The sequence below is a fragment of the Centroberyx affinis genome, unplaced genomic scaffold (assembly GCF_046629955.1).
Source record: "Centroberyx affinis isolate AG114_WGS23_722 - 3 ecotype Tasmania unplaced genomic scaffold, CSIRO-AGI_Caff_v1 ptg003390l_1, whole genome shotgun sequence".
In the NCBI taxonomy this organism is placed as follows: Eukaryota; Metazoa; Chordata; class Actinopteri; order Beryciformes; family Berycidae; genus Centroberyx; species Centroberyx affinis.
In genome coordinates, this window is record NW_027281375.1 from 238778 (window position 1) to 263043 (window position 24266).

The 24266-nt window shown below is 43.3% G+C and overlaps 1 protein-coding gene across 1 annotated transcript; it reads right to left on the reverse strand.

Annotated features, from left to right (window-relative positions):
* Positions 1–313: 313 nt before the first annotated feature.
* On the reverse strand, positions 314–22503 carry fip1l1a (FIP1 like 1a (S. cerevisiae)). The gene is made up of 9 exons (XM_071539023.1): positions 22459–22503; positions 22135–22238; positions 21762–21820; positions 21415–21519; positions 21137–21273; positions 18448–18588; positions 18234–18360; positions 14104–14158; positions 314–443 (listed from the first exon to the last, which is right to left on the reverse strand). The coding sequence occupies exons 1-9, from the start codon at positions 22501–22503 to the stop codon at positions 314–316; spliced, it is 903 nt and encodes a 300-aa protein (XP_071395124.1).
* Between the last annotated feature and the right edge of the window lie 1763 nt (positions 22504–24266).

Here is a 24266-nt window from a genome sequence, read left to right on the forward strand (position 1 = left end):
TGTGGGTGCTCCGGGGGATAGTCACACATGTAAGATAAATAATGAACAAAGTACAGATCACTCAGATTCACACAGCTCCTTTATCGAAATGCTTTCCTTCAACTCAAACAGACCACTCTCAAAGGTGACACAACATATACACATTGTATACAACGTATACTTAAAAACTTCAGTTTCTCTAATAAAATTTAAGATAAATAGATTCTGTAAATCAGTTGAGGAGCAGTCTATTTTCTGAAGTGCAACACAAAATGCCACAGGGCAATACTTAGACCTCCGATTGGATAACAATAGGGACAGCAAGTCACTGGGGTTATGATTGGTTCTCTTCATCAGTGGAGAGCTCGTTGCTGGTCTCCTTGTCCTCCCCACTTCTCTTGGCCCTCTTGTGTTTTTGTCTATGGTGGCTGTCCTCCTCACCACCATGCCTCCTCCTGCTGCTGCTGTTGAGGACATGGGCGACACAATCACATGACAATTCTCTGCCTTCTCGCTTTCCTTCACTCTGTGGTCGTGTTCGGACTGGGATACTACCATACTAAACATACTTCATGTGCCATAGAGTTATATGCATGTAGTGTGTATAGTGTAAGTAGTACCCCATTTTGAACACCGCCTGTGTTTAGGAGCATGTGAGTGTATGTGCATGTGTGCTGCACCTGCGTGATGATTTGAGCCATTCTTCATCTTTGTCTCTGCGCCTCCACTCTCTGGATCGCTCTTTTTTCTCTCGGCTGTATCTGTCACTTCTGTGGCAGTCGTACCCTCTCTCTGTAGTGTCCCTGTGCCTCGTTCGCTCCTCCTCACTGAAAACAACCATACATGCAATTGCATACAGTTTGAAACGGGGCGTTTTCGCTGGAAACTAGTACAAGGGGAACAAGGCCTCATGACCCCCCCAAGGCATGATCATTTTGGGTCTTTCTTTCCTCTCCACCAGTGGGGAAGGCAGAACTCAGGGCAGTGGATCATGGTATCTGTCTGCCATTTGCCTGGCTGAGATTTAATAGCAACCCCCCACCCCACCCCTCCTCCAGCCTTTGAGGAACAAAGAGCCCACTCCTGGAGTGCCCTCATGTGACCTTTACATTAAAGCCAAGGCAGGTTCGCTGCAGTATCCTCTGAGCTCAACAAAACAACTCCATTATTTACTGTAGGACCTGCAGTCCCGTGAGGACACACTCTCTCACAGGATCAGTCATTAATGCCGCTTTTCCACCGCATGGTACCTGCTCAACTCGATTTTTGGTAGCACCTCGAGGTTCCAAGCGAGCTGAGGCAATACCAAAATGTGACATGAAAACACTGCAAACTACTGATTGGTCAGAGAGAATCGTCATCATTACGCGACACGGGACATCCTGCACAAACCCGCCATATTTAAATAGCCAAGCTACTGTAGCGGCCGCAATTTTTTAACTTAACTTAATTTGAATTTAATTAACTACTATTAAATGGCAACCCGCAAAACCACACCGTGGTTAGCTTACCCTCTTGCGTCGCCTTTGAGCAACCAAAGTCGTCTCGTCGTCTGAGCTTTGATGTAGGATTTCCCAAACTCTCCTGTTTTTTTACAGTAGTCTTTTGTCTTGCTGCCTTCAGCCTCTTCTGAAATAAAATATGTCTCCTTGCTGTGACTAACAGCCACATACCGAGAATCAAGAACACCATCCCTTCGATATCCTCCATTATTGCTGTGTGTCGCGTTGAAGATGACGTCACAGCAGTTTCATGCTGCGTCGCCATGACTACCAGTTGTGTGGCGGGGGGGGCACATTGAGGGGGTACTATCTGCAGTGGAAAACCAAGTGGTACTACCAAAAGCGAATAGAGTCGAGTCGAGTTGAGGCGAGTTGAGCCGGTACCATGTGGTGGAAAAGTGGCATAATTCACACCTTTTCTCCCCTCGAATGACCTCTGTATACACACATGCACATACACACATGCACACACATGAAAACACACATCCACACAGAAGGGCACGGTGACAGCATCTAAAGCAGGGATGGGCAACCATGTGCTATGGAGAGCCAAGAGTATGCAGGTTTTTATTCCATCCAAAAACTACACCAGGTAATTTTACTGGTTAGCACATCCTCAACCTGAGAGGAACTAATCAGTGAAATAACTGGTGTCTTTGGTTGGAATGAAGACCTGCCTTCTATGGCACATGGCTGTCCATCCCTAATCTAAAGACTCCTCCTGGGCTAAGAGCTTCTTGGAACAGTCAACTCAGACTACACTGATAGGTCTAGTTAAAGGTTTTAACACAGAGCACGGATTTCATCACCTCAACAACAAATATGGTGAGAATGGTGCAATGACAATGCAGACTAGAGGCACACCAATACTCATTTTTCAGAACCAATACAAGTGCCAAGCACATTACTAAGTAGATCAGCCGATACAAGTACTGATCCAAGTACTACTCAATTAACAGTCATTCATTTCACCTACTATTGGCCTGTTATGAAATTATTACAGTAACAATTGCATTTATTTATTAATTTATTGTAGGGATCCAAGCACAAAGAGGAAACAGAAACAAACACATTATATGGTTAACAACCAGTGGTCTGGAAAGTGTAGTCCGGTCCGGATTTTTCAAAATAAAAGCTGTTTTAGCAAACTCATACCGCCAGCTATGCTGAGGTGATATTATGTGAATACTGCAGCCTGTGATTAAAAGCTTCACAAATAACAATAGCACGCTAATAGAACTCCCCATAAATCAATTTCATCATGGCTTTACAAGCATCATCTTTATCATCTTTAGACTATTAACAGTATTATGCTTTAATAAAGATTGATCAAACCATGTCACTTTTGACACTTTTGACATTTTGATCTACTGTAAGCTCAGTTTTTGATATCTTTACTAATGAAGGTATGAGGACTTTAGAAATCATATTGGGGTTTTTTCAGGAATTTACAGTGTAGGAGGACAATGCTATTGGATTATAGTTTGTTTTTGCTATAAACAGAGGGGGCAACTTCAGATTTGGTGGGAGGTACCAGAGTACAAAAGATTTATCTCACTTCAGCCGACACTGTCCTCAAAAATTGCTGCCTTTTCAACAAAACTGTTAAGATTACAAAATAATTTTTAAGATTATTTTTTCAATTTTGAGTTTGGAAGGCGATTATACCGCCAGCTTTTGACCAATTACAGTCATATTCAAGTACTTGGTGTTGAGTCACACCTTGTGACAAGTTTCAAAATGCAAGTGTGCAAACAAAGTCCATGAACAAAGTTAATTTCTTCTACAGAAGATATTTACCAAGTTTTGTCAAGATTGGACACACAGTCGATGAGTTATGACCATTTTTCTGCTTAGCCACATACTTTGTCAAGTTCGTTACTTAATTCATGTCATTTAATAGATCGGGGGGAAAAATTGAAGTAGCAGTAGTACTGGCCTGGGGTCCCTGTGTCAAACCTGTTGAAAAACAGGATTACCTTTCACTTCCTCGTTTGCTTTATCCTTGTACCCTTCCACTATTTGGCCTGGCTGCCTATAGCTAGTGATCCATGTCATCCCACTCCACACTCCCTTCACACCATTTTGCTGTAGTTGTTTTTCAATCCTCTCCCAGTAGGCATTCTTTCCATCGCTAATTCTCCTCTTCAGCTCCCTCTGGACAGACTTAACTTCCTCCCTATCCCCAGCCCTTCCTATTGAGGAATGACAGATCCTAATGTGTTTTGTGATCCAGGGTTTGTTATTTGGAGAACAGCAAACTGTTTCCGTTGTAATTGTAGTGTCCTCATAGAAACTGACATAATCCATTATGCAGTGGGAGAGCCCCTTAATGTCCTGACCGTGTGCCTCACAAAGCAAGTTCCAGTCTGTGCAATCAAAGCAGCCCTGTAGAGCCTCTATATACAAGTCCTTAACATTTACATACAGCAAGGCCAGTGTCTAGTTCTTTTTACGGTGCTGGGATGCTGTGTCTGTAATCCTGTGCAAACTGAACGGATGATGTCAAGCACTGCGGACGCATCGGCCGAGGGTGCAATGTAAACAACGGTGTATGAAAACTCCCACGGCAGGTAATATGGCCACAAGCCCACAGCCAGCAGTTCAATACCCGGACTACAGACATTAGCTGCTAGATACACTAGATGTGATCTAGGGTTAACAAAAATGGCAAGAACCCCTCCTTTCCTCTCATCACTCTGTTTCCCTCTGTCCATTCGTACCAGTAGGAAACCTTCCAGCTTGTGGAGTACTCCCATGTAGCCATGTCTTTGTGAAGCACATTAGGCTGTGTTCACAATATTCCCCTGTGGGTCCTGACCAAGGCGGAAAGCTCATCCATCTCGTTTGCCAGCAATCTCAGTTTCCCCATGACAGTTGGTGGAAGGTAGGGTTTAAAATCTCTCTTCTCTCTCTCTCTCATCTTCACCCCGGCTCTCTTCCCTTTTCCCTTCCGATTTTTTCGGACCTGGGCCAGCTGCCGGCCACAGGGTGATCATCTACTCCTGAGTGTAAGACAACATACTTTCCAAGTCTGGTTGTAAAGTAAGAAAAGTGCTTAAAGCACTAAAGAAAGTAATAAAAATAAAGAGAAACACAAAGCGCTAGCACTGCAATTGGTGTCCACTAGCTCAGTGCCATCTTGAGTGTTAAAGGATAATTCTGGTTATTTTCAACCTGGCCTTATTACTTCACTGTAGAGCTTGATGTAGCTTCAGTTCACTGGGAGTGCTGTTCAATACACACTCAAGGGCCAATGTAATCTCCAAGAGTTGAACCACAAAAGTGATTAAAACACGTCCTTATTAGTTTATTACGACCCATAAAAACTACATTGAGCTGAATACAGGGGACAACAAACCAAATTGGGAATGAATAGATTGGAAGTTCATCCCTCCACCATCTTTTGACCTTCTGAGAAGATGGGCTAGATTAAAGTGGAAATCTTACTGACTGCCTTTAAGGGGGAATCTGTAGTGAATGAAAATATAGTTCTCCCAGAAAATCCTCTCTCTATCTCTCTCTCTCTCTCTCTCTCATGCCAGAGACACCTTGGCACAGCTTGCAGTTTGCAATTTTAGAATCATCTTCACTGGCCTTAAAGAATCACTACACTGCGGACATTTTTCTTCCTGCAGGAAAAGTATTTTATTGCGCCAAAGCGTGTGTAATTAAGGTATTGGAATCAGAATAGCTTCATTTGCGGATCAGAGTACAAGTACTTGGGAGCTGGATCTATGCTGATCCCAATACTGCAGATACTATCGGTGCACCTCTAATGCAGACACACTCAGCTCAAACATTGTTGGCGAGCTTATTACCACTCACCCACTCAATATAAAAAAGAGAGAGAGCCTTAAGGGGCAGAGTTGTTCAGAGTACAAAGCTGAATATGTTCAATATTTGGAGACAGCAGGGATTAAGACCTAAGGCCCACATTTGTACTTGCTTAGAGTCATTAGCATTAACACAGCAACAACCACCTCACATAAAACCAAGAGCACAGTCAAATGGTTGCCAGTGTAGGGACACGGTGTTGGAATAAGAAAATTACAGCATAGAAGCCTCAGGAATTGTTTTTACATTTTACAACATTTTTCAACGCTCCTCAGTTGACAAAAACACCCAGCCCATTCTCCGAAATTTGGATTCATAATTTTCGATAAGAAAAGAAAGACACTAAATTCAAGGTTTTGTGTTTTCTACAACTGATGTTTCTATACCGAGAATGTTGGTAATTTCAGATAAAGGCTAGCCCATTTTGTTATTAGCCAAAATGGGCTATCAATTACATCAATTACATGTCCTTCTTCTTTATTCAGCCCCCACAGCATGAAGTAGCTCTCTGCTGCGTCATGTCTAAAATAAAACAGCCACCAAAAAGTGTGTGAAGTAGTCTGCAGTCCAAAATATTGGTGCCACAAAATTATGTACCGGTGCCACCCACTAAATATGTGGGTGGCACCAGTGCCAAATGGTCTGGAACCCTGCAGGCACTGTGAACTGATGCCGTGTGCAAGAAATGGACAAAGAGAGAAAGTGGATATCGCACATATTGGTTGCCATTAACACTCCAAACCCTAATAAAAGTTCTGTACGTGTATGCACATATGCACACATGCACACATGAAAGAGATGAGAGAGTCTGAGGCAGTGCCAGCTGGAAAGAAGACATGGTCCTCCACATTCATCATCCAGAGATGAGATCACATTCAGGGGACAAGTGTTGACCAAATGGCCAGTCAGCTGTCCAGCCTGCACTCGTCAGGAGAGGCAGAGGGAGAGGGAGGCGGAGGCAGGGTAAGACAAAAACAATATTACTCACTCTAGATCAATGTATGGGTGAAAATGTGAGTGTTAACCTCATGGAATCTATTAGCGGTGGTGTTAAATCCAAGGCATGCAGTCACAACCACAGCTGATAACCAGTAGCTGATGCCCAGAGGGCTGCCGTGCCGCACGCTGCCTGTGAGTCACTCAGCACAGGGCATCTGGGCTACAGAGCAGAGCTCCTCCAACAGCAGCCAAAATGCACAGAATGGCACACACACTGACCTTGGTCACCAATAAACAATAAGGGTGGCTAGCAGCCAGGCTATGCTAAGTTCTCTCTTTCTCTCACACACACACACACACACACACACACACAAACACAATACCTCCCACTCTCTTCCATTCTAAAAATAGTCTTGAGCACAACCATAAATCAATGTAACAGAAAACACGCAGCCTGTAGAACACACGTGTGACATGCACAGTACGAAGCCTGATCACATGACTAGAATGTAGGGCATCCACGTCAACGGAGCCCAGAAGGTGTGAGCGCGGCAAACAGCGCACTCTGGGCCACAGGAGTGGTCCATTGTGCCTGTGACATTATAACAAATCCATGGTGAGAATAGCCCACTCTCTCTCACACTCCCTGTGTGCCTGTCACCCACATGCCTGTCCCACACTTCCTATCTTCTTCTGCGGTTAGCCTACAGCTTCCCAGCTGTCACCACGTCCCACTTCCCTCATTTGACCCAGAATACAGTTCTGGGCTCTCCGTATACAATCCTGCACTCAGCCTTCTAAAGCACACATACACTCCGGCAAAAGCACACTACTTTAAGTAAGCATGTCTGTAGGAGGACTGAGTGGATGGATGTTAAGTGTTGAAAAGCTGAACAGATTATGATAATGTAGGAACAGAGTACATACATGGGGACTCGGATGTAATATTTTCAGTGATATGTGCACTTTGCCATTTTCCCTTTATTGCACTTATGTCCAAGTGAGTTGATTAACAGTAAAACTCATACACTAGCTGATGCAGGAATTTTGCAACCATAGACCCAGAATGAAAAATTACATTATCCGAGTCTACATTGACATGTGTTTGCAGTATGATTTGCAGACTTAGGTGAATGATACCAACTACATGGATATATGGGGCTATGGAGCTGCCAATATTGGCAATGCACTCTTATTCAACTTACAATGTCTGCTTGAAAATGTTCTATCAATGCAAAATGGCACATTATCCCTCATATATGAGCCTTAGGTCAGCTGAAGAGTGTGTGAGTAGGAGGAAGGATGTGTATGTGTGTATTATAGTTGGCAGCTGCCTCAGTTGATATTAATTAAAGAGACATCTGGCTACTGGTCAACAGTGAGTGTGCCGAGGAAATGTAGGGCAGGAATTGGCTTGTGTGTGTGTGTAGGCATGAGTGTTTGAGTGCACATGCTGCAGCATGCTGGCTGTCAGACTGTAGGGCAGTAGGGCACTGTGTGAAATCTGGAGCCGAGATCAGATTGGTGCTCGTCGTCTGCAAGCCACAGGGAGGCAGGGACCAAGCTCCGCGCAGCAGAGCGTACACTCAATTACTGCCTGATACTGGCTGGCAAATACATGTTCCCTCATCCAGACTGCAACCTTTCCATCTCTCCCCAAACAATCACCCTGGCCAATCTCACTACACCAGAAAACCTAAATATTTTTTTCATACCCTTGCAACAGTTTCGCCTGGCCTTGAAATGGTTTTGCGTTCCCTTGCGTTAGTTTTACGTTCCTTCACAAAAGATTTGCATTTCTACACAACAGTTATTATTGTTATTGTTGTTGTTATTGTTATTATTATTATTGTATTATTATTGTTGCTATCAACTGGAGATTTACATGTGAGACACCGCTTGCAGTCTCACATCACAATCCTTTCCTCCCTCCAATGAAAATAGTCTAAATACCAAGAGGGTAATCTTGGCACATCCTTAAATTACATTTTACTATAAATAAAAGTGACATACACACAATGTTATTACACGTGCAAACAATTGAGGTCATTTTATGTACATTTTGGAGAAAGGACTTCACAGGCCCACAAAACATTTCCCTCTGTGTACTCTGCCCCTTGAGGCAGTCAATATAACGCAGGCTCCTACAGTTACTATCAGTTTCCACCCACTATCAAGTCTTCCAACATCCCTCTAAAGTACTACCCAGCTCTGGTGCCAAGGCCACTCCTCTATACCCAACACCCACCCCAACTCTTCCCTCTCCTCTCTCACCTGGCAGTCATTAGTCTGGTCTGCACTCCTCCCCTCATCATTCTCCGCTCCGTTTCTCTTTCCTCTCAGCTTTTCAATCAGCCCGTCTACAGTAAATCTTGCCTGCTGCACATGTGTGTCTGTGTGTGTGTGAGTCTGCACATGCACATATGTTGAAGGCGGCCAGAATAGACGGATCAGAACCAATACATCTGTACAGTGCCCAGTCCAGAAGCCCACAGCTGCTCAGCACACATCTGCATTGCCCCACTGTGGAGGCACCAGAGTGGTAGAAAGGAAAGAGTGAAGTACATGGGAAGGAAGAGGGTGCAGGGTGTTTTGTGCTTGATGAACATGGTACACAAAAGGGAAGCAGGCTTAAGAATCACATACAGTAAATTTACTTATCTAGAGCATACATTAACAGTTCAGACAATTATATCTGCTTATGAATATTTATTATTTTAGGTCATTGAGACCCACCTGTTGTGTGCCTGAGAAGAAGGACTGTGCTCCCTCTCTCTATCTCTGCCTCTGTCTTTTTCACGGCCACGCTCTCTGGATCTGTCTTTGCCCTTGTCACGCTCTCGCTCTCTATCCTGCCGTATGTAGTATTCCCAGGCCTTGGCACTGTCAATCACTCCCGCCCAGGAGGTCACGCTCCCTGGGATCAGAGGATGTACACCTAAGAGGAAAGACAAAGCCAAGCTAGGCAGATAACTGGATAGGACATAAACAACGGCAGCAGACAACTGCATTATCAATTTTTATTACTCAATAAATGAAAATATAAAAATAATAATAATAAAACAATGGATATATTAAGTATTTATCAAGTAACTGCAATCAAGAACAGCCCCTGTGACCCCTTTATGTCATTTTTCTGTTAAAGGAACCTTCCAAAAAACATTGCTATGAATGAGTAATGTAACTTCCAAGGGCAATACTTCATCAACAACAACATTCTTTCAAATGGCATATTTAGGACGTACAGACAAGAAAAATTCAAACAGAATATGTAGGACAGGTACTAACAATATTTTCTATTGAAAAGAAAAGAAAATACATAACAAAAGTTTCTTCAGCTGTGATAAAAGGCAGTGACAGCACACTTTCTCAAACAAACAGCTGAAAATGTGCAAGGATCTAATAGAAGCCCACTGGTGTCCAGGGCCAAATCACATATTTGCTTTGTCCTGAAGGAAATGGCTCAGTTTTCCAGAACCCAAGACAGTTGTGAAAAATGTCGGAGGGAGCAAAGAATGAGGAAATTCTCTGAATGGCTGACTGTTGGCTATTCCTCTGGAGAAATCCATTAACACAGCACCATGCACAATATATTCAGATGCATCACTCAATTTCATTTTTGGTTGATTAGGCTGTATGTAAAGGCTACAGCGTATCCAGCATAGCATACTTTGTACACAAGCTGAAGCCCAAAAGTTTTGCCTCATGCATTATGTATTTCTGATATTGTCTTTTATACAGAAGTAGACATATACCTGGAGAAAATGGGTATGGTGGAATTGGGGGACTTCCAGAGAATCCGCTGAAAATGAGAAAAGAAATTCAAAAAGAAAATGTGACCATACTGTCAACTCAGACATGAAAACTTACTCCATGTGATTCAACACATTCTATATTACAAACATACAAGTAGGCTGGATACTGTACATGTGTGTGACACAAGTGCTTGTCAATATCATCACTTGATTAGTTCATGGTTTTTAAATCATACTCTTTTGATGATATTCATTTTCAGATGTGGATGTATCAGTCCAGAGAGTCCAGAGATTTCATAATACAGAAGAGTAAAATGGCCCAGAGGGTGATGAGAAGCAGTGGCCTGGGACTTTTGAGGACAGACAGATAGCACATCTACAGACAGATAACGGTCTACCAGGCTTCAAATACATCCAGCTCAACCTACAATGCCTGGATGGCATATCACAATCCTGGATTACATAACATACATACATATATAAAAACCAGGGGCAAACACAGACCTTCAGTCCTCCTTGGCATGCTGTCATACGAGTCATGAACTGTGTGTAATAGGATACTGAACCATTCTTCAAGAGGGAAAGCCTCCAGTTCTTTGTGGGATGGAGGAGGTAGAAATCTACTTCACACTCTACAGTCTAGAAGATCCCATAAAGGCTCAATGATGTTTAGGTATGGTGACTGGGGAGGTCATGGAAGGCAACACTTCATTCTTGTGTTCATTAAACATTCCTGGATTTGTTTAGCAGTGTGTAGGGGAGCATTATCACCTTGGAATAGGAGAGCATCATGAGGGAACAGTGTTTGCTCTACATGGTCGTATAATGGCCAAGGAACGAGAGGTCATTTTACACGACCAGGCACACCCTATGGTGCAATCATCACACCTAATGACTCCCATGAGATGGCTGTTTAGATGGCCATGTTTGACAGTTTTTTAACACATTGTGAGTTAAAAGCATGCTTCAGCTTTCTCCAAACGTAAACCTGTCCAGATGTTGAAGACAAGGGGAGAAAGGCGACTCATCAGACCACACTACTTTATTCCAATCACTCAGGGGTCAAGTTTTTGTGCTCCTTAGACCAGGTTATCATCGCTGTCGGGTGGAAACCTTGTGTCTCTGATTGTTGACTTTTCAAGAACTAAGAACAGCCTTGTTTTTAGCTTGACCACCATGTATTTTTGAGTTTATCCAATGGGATTGGAAAGGCTTGCATAGACCCAAGTGTTGCAGAGTTTTCTCAACCCATAGAGGACCCTTCAACTGAACTGAGAAAACACGCCTTGGATACAAGGGGGTTCTGAATGGAAGTAGTGCAATAAACACAATATTTGTGAAGCTCACAATGTACAGTTTTTGTTGAAACTGTGTCCCAGAGGTGTTGATTCATTTTGCAGTCAATTTTGAAGCCATCATTTTTTTATTATTTAGCAACTTTCCTTCTTAGTGTCTATCTATTCCTGTCAGTGAGGTTTGACTTGGGACCACTGTTTCTTTTTGCCAGTGCAGTTTTTTCTGTGTTTGGCATATGCTCTGAGACCATTGCCCTCGCCACGTTAAATCATTTTGCAGTTTCTGTAACTGATGCATCAACATGCATTCATTACCAACTCTTTGGCCTGTTTGGAACTCCGTTGCATTATGTTGCTCTCAAAATACATGCAAAAATGCTGATTGTAATACCTCTTTTAAAGCTGACACATACTGCCAATTGTCATTCAACTTAATGACTTCCTTGTGTAGCTGCATTTGCAATTGATTTAGTCACTTCAAAGTTAAATTCCTTTTATTCGTGTTGTTTCTGTTATTTTGTCCACCCCCTGTATGTCAACAAACGGCCTAACAGCAGTCAATTTTCCTTGTGGAAACCAGCATATATTCAGGAGGAGGTCATTCATTTTAACGAATGATAAAAGAAAGAGGGTGAACAAACAAAGTTAAGGATGAATAAAAAGAAGGGAAGGTAACTGAACGGGTCTGGTAACTTCATGATCAAAGCGCTTTTTCAAATGCACGGCTCTGTTTCCCCAGTGTTTGAAGTGACTGGCTGGTTGTCAAGGCGCAGTGTGCGCTCGCCAACCCATGAGGAAAGGATGGAGAAAAGGATGGAGGGATGGGGCAGGGTTGGGGGGTGTATTACTGATACTGTCTGGATCTTCTACCCATACACATGGCCTGGCCCCACACCCGCTTCCGATTGAAAACTTCCGAGCGGGCTGAAGGTGAACTGGCCGTGTATGAGGTCCATCCAAGGGAACTGCTTCCCATCAGGTGTGAGTCCAAACACACTGCTCTATAAATCCTCTGGCAAGCAGGTCCATCATTCCCCCTGCTACTCCAGCACTGGCCTAGCCAGCTCTCTCTCTCTCTCTCTCTCTCTCTCTCTCTCTCTCTCTCTCGCACATTTTCTTTCTGGAATGATGCAGATATAGAGATGGAGAGAGGCTTGTTTGTGAATGGAGGCAGAATGAGTGAGTGGAAGAGCCAGTGCAAGGCTGCCAGCTAGGCCCTCCAGCAGGGGGGATAATGACTATATGCTTAATGGTTCATCAGAGCACTCTACACCACTCAGTGCCTACACCTCTCTCCCTGTGGCCTATGTATTTCATCATCATAAACACTGATTAATTACAACTTCATCTAAACTGCAACCCTAGTGCTTTTAATGGTCGAACAGATATATGGCTTTGACACCCCTAGAGTGAGGAGTGAGGAAGAACCTTGCCACTGATACAGCACTAGTGCATCAATAAAGGGAAGCTACATTGGCCCTCACATGAGAGAGGTGTCAGATTTAGTGAGCAAGACTGATACCCACCAAGTGTGGTCTAATACTAAATATGGACCTTGGGAGCCCTATGGGCCCCTGGCCTACCAAACAGCATGGGCAGCCAGGATGCAGATCATGCCAGAAGTACCTGCTGTTCCTAATATCCCCAAGGGAAAGGCTGAGCAGCAATACTAAAGCCAGGACTATCTGTGTACAGTCTGCACATGTGTGTGTAAGAGAGATGTTAAAAAGGAAATGATTCATAAATGGTAAGGGAGATGGCTGGCAGAGTTCAGAGGAACGGAAAGTCCTTGAAGGATGTGAGGATTTGGCAGATGGACTGAGATGTGAGAGGAACCATCCTTCAGGAGCGAGTACAGAGTGAATTCAGGCACACGTAGACACAGAAAATTAGGGGAAAGGGAAAGAGGAGGATTCAGAAAAGAGAAAAAGATGAAGGGACAGGAAGCCAGAGAGACAGACAAACTGAGAGATAGATTGAGACAGGCTGGATACAGGCAGCATCCAAGGGAAATAAGCCGTAGTAGCAAACAAAATAGGAGTGGAACTGCATTTAGACCTATGTAAGAAAATGCAGGAGAGCCTGAGGTACAATGTGGCCCACTTGTGATCTAAGTGGTGTAAATTAGAGCTGAAATGTGGGAGTATGCAGAGAGGTTGTGACTTGGAGCGGAACAGGGGAGTGGGGGATGCGTTGGATACTGATAAACAGGAGATTGGAGTCACAAACAGGGCTGCTGTCTTGCTTTCTACCTTATTTGGCCATTGGTCCAGCTGCAAGATTACTAACAGAGCACAGTGTACAGTGCTAAAACCACTCTAGCTCAGAGTGAAAAGCATCGATGTCAGAAAACCTAAATATGGGACCAAATATGTGTTCTCTCTTGATGTCAGATAGGAAACATCAGGTCTGTCTCAGACATTAGCCAACGCCTACATCCGCTATTGGTTCTAACAGCAGTCATTTTGTTTCAATTTTTCGACACTAATGCACCTTTCCTTAATGATCTTTAGACTAATCCCTATCTTATGTTTTTCCTCCTTTTTCTCTCTCCTCCTGCATTTTTGCTCAGTTTGTCTCTTGCCTGTGGCTGCTACAGGGTCCAACGTCACTGGTCAAAGATCTGTGTTCTCTCCCCCTGTCCCTGTCTCTGTCCCACCTGCTGTCTCTCCTGCTCCTATTCTGCAGCCTGCGCAGACAGAAAGAGCTCTGTGGTACTGCAGAGGACACACACACACACACACACACACACACACACACACACACACACACACACACACAGAGTTAGGGACTCACCTGTCCAAGTTAGGGATGAGGGGGGGAGGACGGACTCCTGGAGGGTGAGGGAAAGCTGCATGGGAGAGGAGAGGCTGCCATTACAATCAAGTCAGGTGCCTCCCAGTGATTAGGACTATTCCATATGAAATTATCTCATATAAACTCATGAGATAAAAAATAATGTGAGTAAGCCCAATCAGAAAATTTAAACCTGATGAAAGAGCTGGGGTAACCCTTTCCCAGGCTCTTCAAAATGAGAATATTAGCCAATAATATTATCCTTGGAGTCCTCCGTGTTAGATTTGCCTTCAACGCTTATACTCCAATGTATGTGCAAATGCAGTGCATAGGTGGCTGGCTATCATAGATTTATTTACAGTAGCTTGCAAACTGACAATCAAAGAAAGATATTGACAGAGCACCATAGAGTGTGCACAAAGCAGCTCCCAAGTACTCTCAAGCATTTTAACAGATGAGAATTACTTTTTAGTTGGGTTGGACAGATGATCCTACTATGGCCTACATGTTAATGTAGTCATTAGAACACATATCTTTTGAAGTGAGCACAAACAGGTACAGTTTGTCAGTACACTCAGGCACAGCAGGTATCTATCCATCAACTTGTGCCATAAACATCACCCAGTGGTGACTGAAGAAAACCAACAACCATCTCAACATCATCTACTACTCACACACCATTCAGTATCCAACAGAGCAGAAATATGTATCAAGTGGAGGGATACTGATGGGAATATTAGGAAAGCATTTTAACATGGGAAGATCAATATGTATCAATAGTCAGCAGTAATATGTGGAACACAAAAAACAGGCACACAAGCCAAAACATCACACCAACCAACATCACTACAACTACCAACATGAACTCCTTTATGGCATTACTCCTTTCAAGATGGAGAAATTAGAACAGCCTCAAAATGTCAGAGCAACAAAATGTAGCAAGGCCTAGGTGGCTTTTCCCATCAATAAAACAGGGTGAGTCAAATGCTTGGGTGCACAGTTAATGGCCCCACTTGTTATAATGCTAGAATCCTACGTGACCAAGCAACACAATCAGTTCTAAATCACATACTTAGACTCCGCACTGCAAGTACGCTTACACACACACACACACACACACACACACACACTCACTCCTTTGAAGAGGCACAAATACACATTCACATCTGGACGCCATCCCTTTCTGTTTTTCCATAAAGACCCCTGATGTGCGAGCGGCTCAGAGCAGTTTTCAACAACATGAAGAACGCAAAAAAGGTTGAAACAGGAGGAAAAAAAATAAGAGCTGTTGGAAGTATAAGCTGGAATATGAAAAAAGAGTATGGAGCTCCCCTGCTTTGAGAGTGAAATGTAGAACATCTTCCTTCCCTTTCACATGCCCGTCCCACAGAGAGGAGAGGGCCTGAACTGCCCACTATGGAAGACTGACCCAGCAAGGCCTTTGATACCTCAGACACTTGGGACACTCAAGGGAAGAGCACAGAAGAACATGGGAAGGCACACACACACACACTAACTTCTAACGGCCTGAGAGAGGAAACCCTGTGGTGCAGTGTTGAGGACACAGAGCCTTCAAGATGATGTCTACTTGCAGGTCTAGCTTCAGGCATTTCCTTTGAAGTCTACTAACCCAAAGACAATGATGTGATTCACTAAGGAAAGAGTGTGTAGCATGCACACAAATACGTGAAACAAGGATTCTCCAGTTATTGGCTTCATTACAACGAATGGATGAAGTCATTGCATGAGACTATGCAAAGAAGTTGTAGAGCAGAGTGAAATACTATGTATTTAAAAGTGATTCAAAATTGGGACATCTCCCTCGCACAGTAGTACAGTGCTTAAGAAATGCTATGTAGTGCATACACAAAAACAAACTAACACATGCATACGTATACACACTTAATACACACCATTCTACCAACTCCCACTTCAGAGTCGTCTCCACACGCCATGAATGTTAGCGTGAGTGTGTAATTGTTTCTACCTGTGGTGATGTCAAGTGACCGTTTGATGAGGGCTGGAGTTCCATGCTTGGCAGCATATGAGAGAGCTAATGGCTCAGGGCTAATTGCTGCCGATTGTGCTTGCGTGGTTTTCTCTCTCATGCAAACGTTTCACAGAGCCATTATACTAGCTGCAGGGTTTTAGATGGAGCTGATACTTTACATCTGACCGCATACTGCTGTTCTTCACTATGGGCTGGATTTACTTTGCTTAGAGAAAGACTGATGACCCCGCCCCCCATCCCCAGACGCAGCACTCTGCATTGACAGTAGTGCACAATTCCTCTTGAACTGATGCCCTCTCATTGCCCTGCTGCCCTGAAAGAGCTTAGTAAGTAATTAGCTTTTCGTCAAATGACCTCTGAACAAAAAGCTGGCCTGCTCAATTCCAAACTTTTGAATCCATACTGGATGCAGACTCTTGAGATAATGAATCAAAACGGTTCATGCTCACAAAATATTTTTCCCTGGGAAATGTTGACAAAGGCCAAGGACTGAAAAACATTTGTTTCTTTGTCTGCTGCTATGCATTAAATACGCATTTTAACATATTTTATGAATGGTGACATTCCACTTTTTTTGATTCAAATGATCTCTGCCATAATGAGAGCTGGTGAGGTCAATGCAGTTCTCATCAATAGCCTTGATCTGAGGGCATCTGCTGTGTACTGTACATCTACTGTAATGGCCCCATCTATTCTGAAAGTCCCGCACACCTGCTCAACTATGATTAATCATTGCATCATTGCCAAATGAAAAGACACTCTCAACACATACAAACGCTGTTGCTACGCTGAGCATAGTGACCTACTAACTGGCTGTAGGCAGCATAAGCTGCAGCACAGGGGAGCAGACAGCCTCACCTTGACTGTGTGCTGTGCTGCACTGATAGATGACACAAGTCCAGCGCTGCAATGACAAAGTCTCACTCCAAACTCTGCCCCCATCAGGCAAACTAGCTAGCTAATGTGACCCCACTGCATCAGAGGAAACAAAGCCCCTTCTTTCCCTCTGCCCCATTCCCCACGGTCGGTCTGTTCAGCACATTTCTTGTGCCACAATCTGCTGGCCCAGCACTTTTTTCTTTTTCCAGGAGCTATTTTTATCATGTTACACATTTGCATCACAAAAGGAGGCAGAGCCTATAACTTAAAGAAAGGGGAGTGGCCTAGATAAAAAGCCACGCAAATACACTTCAAAGCGGGGGTTGACTGTTCAAAGCTGGAGTCGGCAGGATGTTTGATATTTTGGTTGTATTAGCAGCTCTGGCACGGGTTCGAAAGGCAGTATGGGGCTCACAGCACTTAGGAGGGGGTGTGTGAGGGGTAAGTAGGGGGGCCTAAGCCTGTATTGCTATTTTGGAATCTTTGAAGATGAAGATATGGCATGCGCTCAGCTGTGTGCCTGGGCCAGGGGGGCTTCCTGGTTTTCTCTGAATCACTGAAAGACTAGAAGGAAATCTAAAGACAGACAATACTGACAGACTCACACCTGGATGGAATTACGCACACCTGCCTGCAGGAAGACATACATCCATATGTCTACAAATGCATGCACACACACACACACACATGAACTCATCTATGTTCACCTCTGTTCTTCAATTTCCATTGGGTTATTTATTATGACTTATGGTGCAGCTTCACAAACACACACTCCCCCAGATTGACATTAGTCATTTATACAGCTGGGTGGTGTGATGTGTCCCTCATGGGGGCCTTTCAGCCTGAAACTCTCCGGGTTCAGCCTAAATCTACTCCCGAGCCTCTTGGCAGACCTGATGGCTCATCTGTTCATGATTAGAGCATCAGATAAGAATGGGTGAGAGACAAGGATATTTGCCTATAAATACTAGGGATATTTTTCATGAGCCTATAACCCAGTGTATAAAACCCAGTGTTCAGGTACAATGGGAATCAACCCGCAGTCACTGGAGTTTTGACCAACATCTTTGTAACCGACAAAGATGTTGTTATCATTTTCACCATTGCTTAAATGCTGTTGAACAGGTAGCCAGACAGCAAAAAGTATGTGTAAAAGAGAAACAGGGAATGGACGTGCGAATGAATGTGTGTGTATGTGTGTGTGTGTGTGTCACATTTCCACGGGGGTGGGGTGACTTACGTGGTGGAGGGATGAGTGGAGGAGCAGAATTGATATTGGATGGAGGAGGCAGAAGAGGAGGCGGGGGAATGTTGAATGGGGGGAAGGAAATAATTTTAGCACCATCAGATGAAGTCTCAGAAAGCACCTGTAATGTAAGTATACCTGTTAATAGCCTCCTCTTTCACACAAATACATACACACACACACACACACACACACACAAACAACCTACCTGTATATTATTTCCTTCATTACTGTGACGTCGGCGCCCTTCCACCCTGCTGATGGATCCACAATGTCCTCCAATCACGTCAATGGTACCGCTTGTCTTTCTGTTGACCAGATAATATGACCAGAAAGATATATGACCAGTGTGTATGTCAACAAACACAGTACATCACATCCAGAAATAGCCCTTGATTTACAGGAATACAAGGTTTGAGTGTTTTTGCATGTTTCACATTTCACATGTAAAGCTACTAGTCTACGTTCTTACTGCCCTGTTAGTGTGGGGGGCAAAACTTTGATACAGCATGATGATAAGTGAGCCTTTCTTAGTCTTACTCACCTTAAATTAGACATGTGGTTTTGATTATATAACATTTTCAAAAACAACCCTAGCTTGTCCTCATCTCACTCCCAGTGTCCCTACAACCCCCTGCAGGTCCATTAACGCATTAAACCTCCTTATCTGGGTCATCTTCTCTACTTCACAAAACAGCCCTTCACAGTCCTAACACCCCACCCCCACCCAACACACACCCAGATGGGACACTAACCCCTTTCTGTCACTAGGACTTAATCTACAGTACAGAAAAACATACACCACAAAAAAAAAAAAAAAATGACAACTGCATCAACTGGCATGGTGCGCCCTAATGCCTCTTCTGCTACTCACTTAAATACACCTCTAAATACACATCAAATAAAAATATAATAACACCATAGCTGAGTAGAAAGCTGACACACATTTAGCAACTTCGCCTACGTTCCGGATATAAACATGGATTTAAATATGGGGGAAAACTTTTATGTAACCAAGCCCTGTGTGACTAAATCCCACTTACATCACAAGGCTGGCTATACAGCAATGTAGGCAACACCAGTGGAGACAACACAACAAGATCAAACAATACAGTAAGTGCTCCTTCAACCAAGCATCAAGTTTCCACTCTTAGCTTTCAATAGTCACTAGTAGTAATACGGATCCTCAGAGAAAGAGAGGGCTGCTGTATCAAAGCCTCGTTTAACACATCATCCGCTGGATAATAGAGTGTGTGTATTTGTGTTTGACATGCTATGACTTCCTGCTTCCCCTCTGGTCCAGGCCTGTCACAGGGAAAGAGGCGGGAGATGCATGACCGCCTCATAGCTCTCAGATTCACGTGACCTCCCCTGAAGGGCAACCTCGCTGAGGGAGAGGCCGAGGAGGGACATCATCCAGAGACAGATCTTTAATTAAGCGGCCCTGCCAGTCAACCCTATCCCCCTCAGCGTGCAGTGTGGACCTCCATCAGACATGCTCAACAAGCATTATGCTAAATGGGAGGGAGTTGAGGAAAAGATGCTAGGAGCGTGTGTGTATGTGTGTGTGTGTGTTTGTGGGTGGGTTTTGCACGTGCAAAAGCACTCATAGGCACAGAGCACCTGGTCCATAAATAGGAACAAAATGCAAGCTGGGATTAGGTACTATTTACTAACATGGCAAGCATCTGCTGCTTGTGACTGTGTCCATAAGTGATGGGAGACTGTAATTGGGCTATAAAACACCATGGGCCCAGTCTACCTCAGACCTTAACAGCCCTGCCCCCCACAGGCTTCAGCCAGCTCTGCTGCTCAACGCTTCCCCTCACCGGCGGCCATTAATGTGAAGGGGACAGTAGGTACATGTGAGAACGTCACTGGAGAGGAAAACGAGCAGTTTGACAGCACAACCCATTTAAGTTTAGATAGGTACAGAAGTAGAAATGTGCACAACTCAAGATTTACATTTTTCCATTACTATGTTGCTGCTGATAACAAATAATTATTCTTTATTTGTATAGGCATTTATCAGTCTGTCATGTGTTATAAGCATTGGAAATTAGCACATTATTGGAATGTGCAAATTGCTTCAAATTAATTCTATTTACTAATTTTGGTTATAGACCATTAAAATAGATTGAGTATACAGAAGTGAAAAACATGATAAAGTCAAAGTCAAAGATAAAGTCTGAAAACTGTCAAATATAAAAGTTTATTGTGAAGTTCTGAATCAGATAAACAATTATTTGGACACATCCCTATAGTTTACATACCTTCCATGAGATTTCAATTCAGCCTTAAACAGATGTAAATCTGTGTTTACCTCAACACTTTGGTTTTAACACTGGGCTCCCTGGCCAATACAAACCCAACTTGCTGAGCCTATCATGGGATCATAGGGACCAGATGGCAACATCCAGATAGTTGTTGTGTCACACACAGAAACAACCAGCTGTTGGCTCCTCGAGGCGCAGCTTTGAACTACACCAGGGAATGGGGAATGGGGTGGGGCAGTGGCATTGGCTGGAACAATTGGACTACGACTGGGCTGGGACAGTGGCAGTAGGCAGTGACAGTGTGTTACCAACCTGGGTGCTGATATGTATGGGCTGCTTGAGGAGGGATAACCACACCAGGAGTCTTTTTCTCCATGCCCAGTGCGCCCCCTCTGGACCTGAGTGGAATAACAACATATTCTCACTAATGATTCTTAGAAGCCAGCATCCTCTGCTTCATAATCTCTCCACTCATAATTCATTTATAGTTAAAAATAAATAAATAAATAAATAAAGCAAGGCGACTCAGGTTCACAGATTACATTGTTTTCCCTCTTTTGTTTATGCTCTGCTCGAAAAGAACATTATCCATTCTAGTCTGTTGACTAAATCACACGTAATGTCCTTTCTTACCATGATTTTAGTGGAGGACAGGGTCATGCTTTCAAAATTTGCACGGAGCCTCCACTGTTTCTCACAGTAGGCTTTCCAGGTTTCCTCATTAAAACCATAGTTAAAATAATCTGAGATGTCGGCACCTGAACGGAAAAACACAATGTAGTAATGAACAGGCAGACATATAATCACTTAGCAGCACACTTTGAACCATTGCCAAGTAGGTACCCAAAAGGGAAAAAAACACACTAACACCATAGACGGAATCCACTACAGGTGCTTACCAGGTTTCTCCCATGGCTTTTCCTCAAAGGACTCAACATCCACGTCCAGTACTGGGATCCCTTTGATACTGCCCGATGCATCCACTCCCTTAGATTTAGTACCAACTGTAAAACATTTGATAGGATACAAGCGGTGTGAAACAGACACTTCACACTCTTGACATTGCTAGTTGTCAAGGGTTTGAATGTAATCATTATTTATTTATTCATTCATTCGTAATAAAGGTCATGGATCCATTTTTCACACCAGGAAAGACATCATTCAACTGAGCTGACACGCAGTAATGAAGACTTTGTTTCTCAGTGTAGAGGTCAATTAAAGGTGAAGGTGTGTATCATCCACTTACCGACTGCATGCACCTTCCCTTCAGCTTTAATATTCAGATTCACAGGTGTGTGCCCAGAGCTGCTAGAAAACAAGAGTCACTCACATTATCAACACATTGTCACCATCATCGCAACAAAGACACTGAAAACACTGCAGACTGGGTTGTGTATTGAAAGCCCTAGGCAGTGATTCCAAATGATGCTCCCAAAGAAAAGTCTAACATATCACCAAAATGAACATTGCAGAGACTCATACATTTTGACAAAAGGAGGCTTCTGAGAAAGGAGTGCATGTTGATATTATGCCCAAAGGGCAACACAAACATTAAAAAGCTGAAAAATTCCACATTGTTTTCAAGAGAGGAGATGGAGTGTAGACAGCAACACACTCACGTGGACTGAGATGAGTCTTCAGTCTTTATATCACCGATGGTTACACGAAAAACATCGTCATCATAATCACTGTCACTGTCATTGTCTTGGTCATCTTGGCCAGCCTTTGAATGACACCATAAAAACAAAAGGAAAGTATGAAAATAACAATAATATGCAATTACCATATGCACGTCAAAGCACAGAGACAGATGCTATGTGACAAGAATACAAGCAAACAGTCAGGAGGACTGGGGAAGAAAGTGTACAGTGAATACAGACGTTTTTTGCCAAGTGCTCCACTCATTCTACTCCTGTCAAGATCCGGTCATAGATGCATAGTACCTGAGTGTCCGCTCCATTCTCATGGGCCTCTTTAGGGCATGGCATTGTAGTTTTACTGGAAAATAAGATATCAGGTGACTATTATATAATATTCACACTCCGACTTAGAAACATTAAATAGCATTCACTGTCACAACCAATTACTGCATGGCACATATGCAAAGATGGTAAAGATATGTGAAAGGAGGTATGCCATTATCATCTGCAGATGGTTTACATTTTATTGGAAAGGGCTAATATATAATGACAACATTTTAACTCTGCCTTATCTAATGTACAGTAATGATCAACAACAGTTCAGATGTTGGATTCTCGAAGGGGGTCATCCTAACCACTCTTAGCATCAGGCCTTTCATTCAACCAACAACAAACAGAATTGACTGTTATCCTTTGATTAGCTTGCTCCTTCGGATAAAGACAGATGAACAAAAACACACACACAAACATGACTATTACTGAGCTCTGGAGTAGGTTACAATAAGTTACTGTAATTGACAAGTTATGCTACATTTACTCTGAGATAAAGAGGTTGCAGAATGCAGACCACATATCATTGGTGCCCCAATCATATGATTGCTTACATCGACTTTTGCCAGCTCACAAATAAACAGTGCTCGCCTGGCAACCGATTTAATGAGCATCCAAATACTTCTTAATGTTCCACATGACTGGCTGCACATTTCGGGCATCTCACATAGTGGCGTCACACATATATTGGACAGCTATAACGATCACTGACATTATTGTGCTGTGAAAAGTGCATTAGATCTGAATGCTTCAATGAAGCACACTTGGTTCTCATGGGAAATGATGATCATGCCAGCACAGTTCATTCTGAATTAGTTCACTGCTCACTGTCACACTTGTGTGGTTTGAGAGGCAGCTAATGGAGAATCCAGTGAGTGAGGTAAAAATAAGGGTAATGATACAGGAGCAAAATATAATGATAATTTGTGGCCGGGTTACCTAACAGCCCTACTGGCTGTTGTGGGAAGCCAAATGATGGTTGTAAACAACTGAGGTAAATGCAGGAATTGTTTTAAAGTATTCATGTTAAAAGTGAAAGGGTTGTCATCATGGCCTAATCTGGCAATGTGGAGGATGGATCACTGTAAATGTTAACAGATAGACTGCAGTGGGAGGGAAGACCTAAGACACACAGTATAATTCCCGACATACCTGGCTGCCACTTGATCCTCTGCTTTCTCCTCCCTGTCATCTGTCACTGTGGTATCTGGTTCACGTGATAAATCAATCACACACACACACACACACACACGTCAACTCTAAAAGCATCTCCTATGTTTTTGTGAAACTTTTTCAAAAGTGATTAGCCGCATGTATTATTTCGGTTATTGTGGCTTCAATGTTGTGCGTTCACTGGGCCACGTGTGGCAGCCTCAACAGCTGTCAGCTGGTTTCTCTGATCATAATTTTACTCATTTAGCCTGGAAATGGAGAGGATAAACGTTTAATTAATTTACAACGGCTGGCCTAACTAACGTTATTTCAACTTACCTCCATACAACCATTCTTCCTCATCCTCACCGCTGCTAGCATCGGAAACTTTATTTTTGTCGGAATCAACTGCAGACATTTCAACCCGAATTAAACAAACAGTGTTTTTTTGACCGTTACCCGGCTAACGTTAGCTGGAAATTTTAAACACACCAAAACTCGGCACCTGTCGAGTAAAATTAGGCTAGAGGAAAACAACGTCAAATAGCAGTATGAGTATGCAGCGTACGTTACAGTCCTGTCGGTAAAATTGACAGTTGTCAAAACGTTTCTATAGGGACAAAGGGACA

What these genes read in the sequence shown, in the direction of transcription:
- fip1l1a (XM_071539023.1), bottom strand. Translation starts at nt 22,503, where the DNA reads ATGCCATGCCCTAAAGAGGCCCATGAGAATGGAGCGGACACTCAG. An exon ending in AAAGCCATGGGAGAAACCTG is followed by an intron (nt 21,274 to 21,414) that starts GTAAGCACCTGT and finishes TTTTCCGTTCAG; the next exon opens with GTGCCGACATCTCAGATTAT. An exon ending in AAATCATGGTAAGAAAGGAC is followed by an intron (nt 18,589 to 21,136) that starts ATTACGTGTGAT and finishes GTTGACATACAC; the next exon opens with ACTGGTCATATATCTTTCTG.